The following is a 12,073-nucleotide window of genomic DNA, read 5'->3' on the forward strand; positions in this document are numbered from 1 at the left end:
TTAAGCATCCAACTCTCGATTTCGGCTGAGGTCACGATCTCACGGTTTGTGAGTTCCAGCCTTGCATCCGGCTCTGTGCTGACAGTGAGGAGCCTGCTTGGGATTCTGTCTCCTCTCTCTCTCTCTCTCTCTGCCCCTCCCCTGCTCACTCACCCTCTCTCTCAAAATAAACTCTAGGAAAAAAAAATACAAGTCTGGGAAAAAGCTGTATAGTAAGCACGAAAAACTTGTTCTCTGACCTGTTGGCAAAGAGTAGATTCCAGAGGCCAAGAAGGCTCTTGGAGGTGAAGCAGGGAGCCCCGGGAGCCCCCGACAGCCTGTCCCATAATGCCAAGGCTGTCCAGTGAGAAAACCAGGACTCCGTTCTCTGCCATCTCATTTTATTACAATCCTGTCCGTGTGTTCCAGAATGAATGGCTATTCAATACACAACCGAAAGCGCTCCTAAAACTGACCTTGTTAACAATCCCATTTTTTCCTCGGATTAAATCAAAAGAAAAAAAAAAAAATCTTAAAAAAAAAAAAAAAAAAAATCACCAAGTTTAGTATATCCCAGAAAGAGCACCTTTACTAAACAGAAAACAAAACGTGTCAGGAATCTGACCAAATACACAAAAGCAGCAGGTTAAGATTCCTGATGGAAAAGAAGGACTCCCAGTGGAACATAAATAGATTCCCCCTCAAAGGACATATATCTCACAGGGGCGTGTACATACATATGTAATATATTAAAAGAAATTTGGTTTCTACCACAAGAAGTTATTCAGAAATAATAAATCAATATCTCATCTGAGACTGGGGAAGTGGAGAGGCTGTACCCCACTCTTGCACACACCTCCCCTCTGTACACTATGTGCACTTGCTGGTCGGGGCTGGGGCAGGGCCCTCTCTCTGCCCCCAGCCCCCCAGCCCCAGCAGATCCAGTGTTTGTAGAGAAGTGAGTCAGGGAAGGCAGGTCTCCCCGTGGCCCCTGAGCCCACCATGCAGAGCCCAGGAGCCGGCTGCAGGGGGATGGGGGGGTGGGGGGGGTAGGCCAAAGCCTGAAGCCACTTGCCACCTGCCTAGAAGGCCACCTTAGCCCTGGGGCAGAAGGGGATTGCCTGGGACCCCAGGAATGGCATGGCGACACCCCTGATTTTCAGCAGCAAGCCTAATTCTGGGGTCCCCCCCACCAAGGTCCTCAAGATCTTTGTAGTTTGGCCAGTCTGGACTTCTCCTAGGATCAAACGGCTTTGGGGAGAGGGAATGGAGTTTCCAGAGCCGCGGGGGCTTGGCCACGTGAAAGTGTATGTGCACACACGCACATACACACGCCCGTGCCTTAAGAGAGGTCAACGAGTTGCAAATGAGTGTTCTACCGGGACATGCTCAAATAGTGTCTGCTTCAATGGTTCTGTCACTGCATTCTGAGTGTCCCCGTCAAGTGTGGATCTGTTCAAAAGCTCTCAGGTGCTGGAAGCTACAGAAGACACACACCTGGGAGTGTAACCCTCGCAGGGCTTGGCACAGTGTTTTCATTAACAGGAGAGACGCACAGGAACCCCCATCCTCATTCTAAAGCCCTTTCCTGGCACCACAGGGGCAGAAGCAAAGGCCGTCACCGCCAGAAGGGGAGTCAGTAGTTTCAGGGTTCAGGGGCCGCCGGTCCGGACGAGTCACACGCAGCCGTACTCGTACCACACCGTCTGCTGGTCCCCACCAGGCTCGGGGGACGCCGGCGTGCTCTTCAAGCTGCTTCCGCGGCTGAAGTCCTCAGGGGCCCGGCTGGTGTGCGGAGCCAAGTCGGGAGACCTACCCGGACTCTTGGCAGGGAGGCCCTCGCCGTGGCCTTGCCTCGGGACCCCGTCTCCCTCTGAGAGGCTGAGCGCGCCCCGGACAGGGGCGATGGTGGCCGCCTCCCCCGAGTGGGGGGGCGTCTGGGGTTTGGTCCTGGCAGCCGGGGCCGCAGCCGATGGAAAGTGCTGGGGCTGGGAGCTGCTGCCACAGGCACCGCCACCTCCGGAGGCGATGGCCGGGGCCGTGGCAGACTGCTGCAGGGGGACCAGCCTCTCCTCCTTTGGGGGAGCCAGTGAGAAGCGCCTCACGTCCGGGGGCCGGCTGCGGGGGGCTGGGCCTTGACCGGAGCTGCCGCAGGTCTTTCCGGCAAGCGGGGTCCGCTCCCGGGCCAGGCTGTGGGAGGTGGGGGGCGTGGGGCTCTGCAGGACGTGACTGCCTGTTTCTCTGCCCCCTGAGGTGTCAGGACCCCCTAGCTTCTGAGGGGCCTCCTGTTTGCAAGCCTCTGGCCCACTGGCCCGGAGAAGGTCGGCCGAGGCCAGGCTAAAGGCACGGCTCAGGGATGCACTCCGGCCGGCCGGTGTGTGGGACGTCGGGGGCATCGTGGCCTGCCGGGGTCTGCCCAGTGACAGGCTCTGGGGGGGCTGGGCCTGCCTTGGGGGGGCACTGGGCGGGGCCTCGGCCTCGGCAGGTCTGGAGTTTGGCTTCACGTACTGTCCAGGCTTCAGCAACTTCCCTTCAGGGGTGTTGACAGGCATCTTGATGGTAGGGGCCACGAAGCTGGTGGGCATCTTGGCCCCTTCTCTCCTGGCAGGTGGCCCCGGCTGGCTTCCAATGGCCGGGAGACCGCTGGCCTTTCTGAAGAAGTCACTTAGCAGGTCATCCGGGCAGCTGGGAGTGTCCTACGGGGAAGAGAGAAGGAGTGAGAAGTGGGCACAAGGCCCCGACAGGCGCTCCGACGGCCCTCCCCACCCCAGGACGTCCCCTGGGCAGCACAGGTGGCCAGGACTGAGGCTTCCTGCCCCCGCTAGGCCTCTTTGAGGCAGAACATCGCCCGTGCCCCCCACACACTGGTCAAGACGGGGAGGGGGCGATACACAGACCACCAGGGAGAGAACCCCAGACGCCACTCTGGCAGCCCCCTAACTTCACAAAAACAAAAGACCTCCAGACACGGGAAGGACTTCCCGCAAAGCTCATCCAGTCTCTGGAAAGGTCAGGGCTGAAAGCCCGACCACAGCCAACTGTTCCAATCTGTTCTCGCTTTCCTACTGCGCAGGGCCGAGGGAAGCTGACCGGCAGGGCCGCACTTTTCTTCTCCCGGTCAGCCCACTGTGCTCAGACACGTTGCAAGGGCTCTGTGTGTGGAGCCACAGAGGAAGGGGAACAAGACCAGCTCCTGCAAAGCCAGAACCCTCACTGCCACTCAGACCACTCTCCACATAAGAGGCAGGCACAGCGGGGGTGGGTGGGAGCCAGAACGGCAGGCTGCCTAGTAGGACAGGGTGGCAGGAATGGGGGACATGTGACGACCCAGCCCGCCAGACTGCTCCGCTCAAGCCACCGCTCCCTGGCTGGGCTTCCCCGGGCCAGGGAACTGGTGTCCTCTCGCCACCACTGTGTAGGCAAACAGAGTCACCAGAGGCCCAGGTCTATGATGCCGCTCAGTAACTTCAGCCTCCTGTCAGCACCTCATGGCCTGGAGGAGCCAAGTGGAGGTTCCTCCTCGGGCTGATGGACACTGCAAAACCAGGCAAGGAAGTGCATTCACGTGGCAGGTGGGAGTCAGGCACTGAGGGCTGAGGCAGTCTGACCCTAGCCTTCTGTGAGCTGTTGGGGGGTGGGGGGAGCCAGTCTGCAGGACGGGGCAGCAGCTCAGAAGCCATCTGTACCTGCCAACAAACTGCTGGCCCATGGAGACATCTGGATGCTCAACTTGACAGAGCCAAAACCTACTGTTTTATGCTAGTTTGGAGCCACAGATCTCGGTTGAGCACGCGCTAAGATCTTCAGTCATTAGCAGGGACAGGAACCATTTATCGAGTGCTTCCTGAGTGCCAGACACTGTGCTAGGAACCACAGGTTAACCACCAAGAAAACCCAAACCTCCCTGAACTCTTGAAAGAGCAACGCTGCAAGGCTGTTTAAGGCTGGATTAAAACAATCTTCGATAGGAAAGGAAGTTGAAGCCCCAGGGGTCTAACAGGTCCCACACCCGGAGAGCACAGACCAGGATTAACACCTACTGCTGGCTGACCCCAGCTGCTGCCTACACATGGTTAATCCTGTGATGCGCACCTGCATGGGGCCACCCTCTCTGGCCACCCAGGGAGCCCATTTTGAGACACTCCCTTGCCGGCATCAGGGAGGTGAAAGCACGGACGGGCACACTGTGACTTCTCCGGACTGGTCGAGGGAGGGTGGGAGAGGTCAGGTGCACGGGTTGGGCAGGGGTTGTGCACCCTAGGCAGGCAGAGAGGTGAGGGTGGCTCTCCAGGGCCAAACATCGGCTTCCAACACGGACTTTGCAGTAAGATAATTTTGGGGTTGTTTAGGCTGAAAAGGGACAGGTGATGATATGGAGCGTGAGGAACAGGGACTACCAGGGACAGGTCTGAACTAAGGGGGGAGTGGCCCTGCCCCTTGAACAGGACCCACCCCCCGAAATCTGCAAAAGGAAAGGAAACTCACTGCGGTAGGTACATAGTCAGAAAGGGTCGAGAAGGAAAGTCTTCCAATTTGCAGGCACCCCTGCTTTCTGGACCATTCTCACTTATTCCACCGGATAAGTGGAATCTGGCTCCTCAGCGTGTGATGCCTGGACACACGCTGACAGCAAGAGCATCCTCTGGGAATCCAGTAAACACGCAAATTCTCAGGGACCCCCACCTCAGACCCACGGAGTCAGAAGCTCCAGGGTGCAGCCTGTGTCCTGGCGAGGCCGCCAGGAGAATCTGGGAACCACTTGGCAGACCATAAGCTTCCTGAAAGCAGCAGGGCTTCTGTGTGGTTTCTCCAAGTCCTAGTGCACAGAGCCAGTGCTTGCCGGACAGAAACGTAAATGAAGGGACGGCAGGGGCCATGTTTTCTATTTCCTTCCAGTGCCAACCACAAGACTCAGCACCTAGCAAATCTATGAGAAAAGCTTGCCAATTAATGGTTTGCTCTGATTTTCGAGAGCAGGCACTATGCACACTGTGTAACATGTAGTAGGTGCTCAGTAAGTATCTGCTGAACTAATACTTAGTGTTTCCACCATGGCCTATAAGGTGGGTCATAGAGTTTACCGTGTGGCTAAAAAAGTTCCACTGTTAAGGGGAATGAGACAGAATCATGGAAGCATTAAAAATCCTTACAAGATCTCAGGGCACCTGGGTGGCTCAGTCAGCTGAGAATCTGACTTGATTTCGGCTCAGGTCATGATCTCAGGGTCATGAGATCGAGCCCTGCGTTGGGCTCCATGCTGGGTGTGGAGCCTGCTTCTGATTCTTTCTCCCTCTCCTTCTGCCCCCAACCCACTCATGCGTGCACTCATGCATGCTCAAAAAACAAAAAAACCCTTACAAGATCTCATTTGCAAGAAAGTATACTTTATCTGTTCAGTAACCCAACTGCTTACTTGACTGAAGTCAGGCAGAGTGTGTAAAAGGCACACGTGTAGCTTCAGGAAAGTTAAACAGAGACACTGGCAAGTGACAGAGGAGGGCACCCCAACGCCAGTGATGTCTGGGGGTCAGAGCTGCAGGATGCAGGCCAGCAAACTACAGCTGGAAGTCAATCTCGGTTGGCCACATGTTCTTGTACGACTTAAGAGCTAAGGAGAGTTTTTACATTTTTAAAATGATTTTTAAAAATTTTTAAAAAGAAAAGCCTTACGTGACACGTGAAAATTAAATGAAATTCAAATGTCAATATCCGTAAGTTTTGTTGGAACACAGCCATGTCCATTCACTGACAGAAGATCTAAGGCTGTGTCCTTACGAAAATGGCAGAGCTGAGAGGCTGCGATAGAGACTGCATGGCCCAGAATGCCTAAGATATCTACTATTGAGCCCTTTACAGAAACAATTTGCCAACCTCTGCTGGTGGAGGCTGGGGAGAAGTGGGTATTAGGGGCTCTGCCACAAAAGCTGCTGAGACCCTAGCCCCACCAAGTTGGGTGCTGGCCATATCCCGAGAGCAGCTCCCAGTGGTGGGCACATCCCATCCCTACCCTCTATGCTGGCAGCTACTTCCTGCCTGCTCACTTCACAATGGAGAAAACAGGCTCCGAGGTCTGGGGCCGGCTGCCAGAGCCCAGTGGCTTGCTGACTAGTGGGTGCCCTCCCCCATCCAAGCCAGCTCTCCACCCAGGCCACACCACGCCTGGCCCGTCCCTTTCTGGGACTCTGCTGCCAGGGTCTCAGCCCCCAGTGCCCATGTGGGGAAGACAGGCACTCTGTGTCCAAGCCCCGGGCCACTCACAGGGGTGGGGGAGCGCCGGTTGCTCTCCTCCAGAAACTCCTCCAGGGTGACCATCTCACTGCTTGGCGAGGCAGAGCTGGGCCGTCCCCCAGCGTGAGGCTGGCCCGCGCCCCTCTTCTGGATGCCCTCCTGGGGGAGAGGCCCGTTCCGGGGCGGGGGGCACTCATGGCGGCTGAGGGCGGCGCGTCCCGTGGTGCTGGCGTCCCGTGGCAGAGTGGCCGTGTCCCGGCTGGGGATCAGGTCTTCACTGCTGAAGCTCTCGGACCTTCTGTGGAGCTGGTCAGAGGAACCTGGGAGTGGGGGCGGGGCGGTACAGAGGGACACGCGTGAGTCTCCCTTGCCGTCTCCTCTGCCTCCAGCGGGCTCTGTGCTGCCTCGCAGTCACGGAAAACAGAGAGAGCCCTGCCAGGGCACCCAGGCCACACTTCTCCCAGCTGCAATTCGGATATTAAGGACGTTTTGGAGAGCTTCAGAATTTCACTCTGGCATTTAAAAACGAAACTCCTTGAGATAAAAGCAGAAAGCTTCTGGTAACGTTTAAGTTATTATTTAATATTAGTAGCTGAAGGCACCACACTCAGTAGGTCTCATCCATCCATGTATTAAAGGATTAATCAGCACCTGTTCCACGCTAGGGGTCTTCCAGGGGCTGGTCATGCGCATGAGAAGGGAAAAAAGTTATCTGTGAAAAGTTTCCAGGCTTGGGACAACACACACATTCTTTCCAAATGCTCAGAAATGTTAAGACAGACGATACTGTGCACTATATAACGAAGTTAAAAAAGTACAGAAGAATCAAAGTCATCCCACTATGCTCTCTGGCCACCAGACAGAACTATGGTCAGTACCCCCACGCTACAGATGAAGTAGCTCAGATTCAGAGAACGGGGGGCAGGGGGGCGGGCACCCAGGGCTGGTCTATGGGGATGAAGGGATTCAAACTCAAATCCGCTCAAACGCCCAGGTGTGTGCCTCAAACAGCACGATGTGGACTCCACCGGCAAATGTCCGATGAGGCAGACAACCTGTGAAGATGACCACTTTGTTGTAAAAAAAAAAAAAACAAAAAAAACCAACAACAACACGAGCCCAGAACCAAAGCCCACAATATAACGAAAAGCGTGCGGAAGCCAAGGCTGACCGACCTTTCAGGTTGAGGGGCGAGCTGTCGCTGGATGCATTTCGACTGCTCTCCAAGCTGCCTGGTCGGGACACTGAAAGGAAAGGACACTCCGTGTCAAGGGCCAACGAGCAGGTAAACCCCAGACTGAACCACCTGACCCGAGAAAGGCCGCAGAACAAAGCACGTCCACGCCAAAGTCCAGGCAGAGGCCCTGAGGATGGATGGGTGCCGGGGTTCTCTATGTTCCCCCACCGGGAGCGCCAGCAACTTGCGTGTGAGGCACGGCATCCAGCAAGCGACCCAGAAACGACAGGTAGCGTTGTTTTTATTAGGTCTAGGGCTAGGACTTGAGACAATTTTGTTAACAACACGAATCGCACACGAACGCTAGTCCAGGAAGCAGACCGAAAGAGAAGGGCTGCTCAGGGGAAGCTAACGAGAGGAGAGCGCCCACGCCTATTATTACATAGAGCTTTCTGGAACACATGTGAGACCTGGAGGGGGTAGAGGAGCCAGAAGACAGCGGGGTGCACACGTGTACAAGGGGGTGCGTGCCTGCGCCCAGGGCACCTTCCCTTTGCTGATCCACAGGAGTGAGTGCGGGGACCCTGAGGAGGGGAGGGAGAGTGTGCTTTTGCTTTTCTTGGCTGTTTGTGGCCCTTCAGCTCCTTGCTTCCTCTGCCTCGAATTTCCATCTGCCCCCAAGGGAAAAATTGGCCCTTCCGGTGACAAGGAACTTGGAGACAGCAGCTCTCCTGGCTGCATGAGCCTGCCTGAGTGTGTGCACAAGGGAGCTCAGGGCGGGGAGCAGGGGGAGGCAGGCGGGGGCGAGCCTGGCTGCAGGTGGGGGTGGCTTCACCGCTGCAAAAGGCAGGCTGGCCCTCCAAGGCCGGCAGACCCCCGCTCTCCTGGTCCACTCTTCCAGGAGCCCTGCCGGCCTGCCCCACACCACTTTGTTTGTCCTGCCGGACCACGAACCCCTGGGGGACAAGAACTGCTTTTCTGTCATCCCTGCATCTACCTCAGCACGCAGCTGGTGTCGAGCCGAAGGGCACGGAGAAACGAAGACGCGCGGAGGTGCTCTGTTCATTGTGCCCCTGGGGAGAGTTTGCTCTTGCTTTACTGGGTCTATAGGGCGTCCAGTTCCCAAGTGCTGGTGCGCTCTGCAAATAGCAGGCATCTGGAAAACTCTTACTAGCAAACAGGGTTTGGGGAGGAGCCAAAAAATCCGCAGTTTTCACAAACAGTGTAAAAGCAGAGTCCCCTCTTTCAGAAGGAAAAATTGAAGAAAATGCACGTCTCTCTTTAAAAAGGAATTAAGTTTTGGGGCGCCTGGGTGCCTCAGTCAGTTGAGCAGCCGACTTCAGCTCAGGTCATAATCTCACAGTTTGTGAGTTCGAATCCCGGGTCGGGCTCTGTGCTGACAACTGTGAGTCTGGAGCGTGCTTCGGATTCTGTGTCCCCACCACCCCGCCCCCCCCCGCCCCTTCCTTGCTCACACTTTGCCTCTCTCAAAAAAAAATAAACATTAAAAAAAAATTATAAAGGAATTAAGTTTCATTCAAAGAAAACCGTGACACAAATCAACAGGGCCCCAAAGCACTTTTGTTTATTCAACCACAGCACTGAAAACTGCTTTTCCTTCCTTCTCCCCTGATAATAAAAGCTCAAGGAATCAGAGTGCTTAGGAAGAAAACCCCTCGGTTGGTCAGCCGCTGGAGCACCCATCTGGCTCCTCAGTGCCCCTAACAAAGCACCGCGGCCAGTATGTCCAGGTGTGGCACCGCCCCCCTCGGTGCAAAGACACAAGGGGCCCTCGTGCCAGACTGTTGTGCCACAGAGCATGTCCGACTTCCACTCATACAGAGCGCCAGCGTCTGTATCTGTATGAACGTCCGCATCGTAAGACACTGAAGACAACGACGGACGGGAGACAACGCTATAGCCCCTACACTTACTGTTGATCACTTCCCAAGTAGCAGAGTTCACGGTGAGCTTTCTGATTTTAAGAATCATTTCCTCACCCTTATAGGATTTTTGTTTTTCAAAACTCACCAAAACCCAAAGCAGCTTTTAAGTTTTGAGAAAGCTGGTATGATTCGCTGTTTCCCTGCTGCAGAAACTTACAATGTCTCTAAATCAAATGGCCAAGACTTCATCAGTTCCTAAGACTAGTACAACGTGGAGCTAATGTGGACAACTGAACTCCAAGTGAGGACACTGAGGGACCTCCTGGCACTCAGTGCTCCCCGTGTGGGTCACCACAATGCCCTGGCAAACCTGAGGGGCACCCCCAAAGCAAGGGCAGTTGGAGCCTGTAGACGCGGGATACTTTAGAAATGGTGACTTCCGGGGCGCCTGGGTGGCTCAGTCAGTTAAGCCTCCAACTTCAGCTCAGGTCATGATCTCGCGGCTCATGAGTTCGAGCCCCGTGTCAGGCTCTGTGCTGATAGCTCAGAGCATGGAGCCTGCTTCGGGTTCTGTGTCTCCCTCTCTCTCTGCCCCTCCCCCACTCGTGCAGTCTCAAAAACAAACATTTAAAAAAAAAAAAAAAAGAAGTGGTGACTTCCCTGTCCCTGGAGGTATGTAAGCAGAAGCCATATGCTCAGGACCCTGGGGAGGGCAGGAAGGAGCCTGGAGGAACTGCGGCCCCTCTCCATCCTCACTTCTACCCATTTTGTATGTCGGACATCCACACAGGACTGAGGTTGAAGGAAAAGTACTGCAGATGAAAATGAGTCTGAGACCCCAGGCACAAGGACATGACGCTGAGCACTCACCGTACTGCCTGTGGTTGAACTCCAGCTCCAGGGACGGGTCACAGAGGCTGTCATCTGAATTATAGCCTATGGTGACAGTAAGGTCATCGGTTATTAACGCAGGAGTTTCTGGAACACTTTGAAAAACTACAGACTCTTATTTAGGAAAAAGTATACTTTTATTTGCCCTTTGACCCAGCAATCCCAATTCAAGGAATCAGCTCTGGAGAAGGGTTGGTTGAAAAGACTGTGTGATATGTGGCCATTTAATACCAATTAAAGTAAGAAAGATCTCCATGATGTATGCCTAGGTGGAAAAAAAGAAATCAAGATGCCATTTATTTTTGCAGAAAGAAGCACCAGGAATTTCAACGAGTACCGAAGGAAAAAGGGTATCCAGAGAGTGGTTTTGGAATAGAGTTCAGGGGATGGGGGCAGAGAGGGGACCTCGAACACTGAGAATACCTCCTCACATTATTCAGGTTTTTGAATCTATATTATGTATTTTAAACACCGGGTTAATTTATGAAGAAGTCTAAAATTGAAAACAGAACAAACCTCACTGCATGCAATTGTTAACAATCATACAGAGAGAAACATTTATCTGTTTACATTTTGAATGTAAAACTCTATGTGTGCATCCTTAGTGAGATGGAACTTAAAGAGTAAAAGAACTATAAAGAAAATACCGCTTAGTGGATTTACTTTAATAACACTGGCATAACTTTTTAAACCATTTACCACATATTTGGGGGTAAAAAGATAAGTCAATGTTTCAGGAGACCAGATTTCCATGTAAGAAAAGGACAGATATGAAATCAAAGAAGGAAAATCCCTGTAATGTTACATTTGAATCGGAAGTATTGACACAAACTTATAATGTGTCCCATCTTTCTCTACTGAAAGGGCCAGAAGCAATGGCAACTCTGTAGCGCCCAGATCTTGATTATTAAGTTCTGCTCTAGGGGCGTCTGAGTACATCAGTGGGTTGTCCAATTCTTGATTTTAGCTCAGGTCATTGTCTCACAGTCTTGAGATTGAGCCACGCTCAGTGTGGAGCCTGCTTGGGATTCCTTCTCTCTCCCCACCTGCCCTTCTCCCTTGGTTACATATACACGCACTCTCCCCCCCAAAATAACAAAATAAACCGATAAATTCTGTTCTAAAAGGAATCAGATTTACTTAGAGAAATGGCTGACTCTAAGGGGGGGGGGGGGGGTTTCCACTTGCTATTTGCCCAATGGCAGTCAATACTGAGGAGTGTGAGTACACGTTGGCGGGGAAGCGCGTGGCCAGGACTGGGTCTGCAGAGGTGACCCACCTTCCTGCAGGCTCCACAGGTGTAGGAATGGCCAGAGAGGTTTCTAGGCTCAGGCTCTGGTTTAGGACTGGGATCCAGACAGGGCCCGCGAATTAGTCTCAAGGGTTGGACCCTGAACCGCACAGGTCGCTGGAAATCCGAGGGGAGATGGAGTCCCGGCTCTTCCCTGAGACCAGGCAGGGCTTCTGTACCCCAGGCCCCGGGAGAACGGGGGGAGACTGCTGACAAGGAGCCTGTCCAGGCTGTCCACCTAGCATGTGACACCATCCCCTTGACCTCCACCAGCATGAGACTACCACTTCCAGTGTCTGGCCAGGAGTAGAGAAGGACCACCTGCTCGCCCTGTGCCCACTCATCTCCCCAGAGGTGTTCATGAGCTGTGAACAAGGTCGTGAAGCTAACCCAGATGCGCCTTGAGGGTGGGGACCCTGTGTGCTTTGCCTGTCAAACCAAGGTTCTGCACAGCCAGGTGGTATGGTGGTGGGGTGGTGGTATAACAGTAATCCTTCCCAGTTCTCTCCAATTTCCAACACCCCACAGGCACCCCTTCCAGCTGTTGCTTCAGATATTTTCATATCTCTAAATTGTAAGCAGGATGTCTTTTTCAGTCTTAAGCTTTATCTTCCTGTTTGT

The 12,073-nt window shown here is 53.8% G+C and overlaps 1 protein-coding gene across 1 annotated transcript in view; it reads right to left on the minus strand.

Moving 5' to 3' along the window:
* Nucleotides 1-359: 359 nt before the first annotated feature.
* The window catches only part of CCDC88C (coiled-coil domain containing 88C), a 129,537-nt gene continuing 117,823 nt past the window's right edge, over nt 360-12,073 (minus strand). The window contains exons 27-30 of the mRNA XM_042944099.1: nt 10,141-10,206; nt 7,383-7,451; nt 6,238-6,527; nt 360-2,675 (exon numbers count right to left, since the gene is read on the minus strand). Coding sequence (XP_042800033.1) covers nt 1,656-2,675; nt 6,238-6,527; nt 7,383-7,451; nt 10,141-10,206 — 1,445 coding nt within the window. The 3' untranslated portion in view covers nt 360-1,655. The remainder of the gene's footprint in view (nt 2,676-6,237; nt 6,528-7,382; nt 7,452-10,140; nt 10,207-12,073) is intronic.

This window comes from Panthera leo, chromosome B3 (genome assembly GCF_018350215.1).
Source record: "Panthera leo isolate Ple1 chromosome B3, P.leo_Ple1_pat1.1, whole genome shotgun sequence".
NCBI classification, from domain to species: Eukaryota; Metazoa; Chordata; class Mammalia; order Carnivora; family Felidae; genus Panthera; species Panthera leo.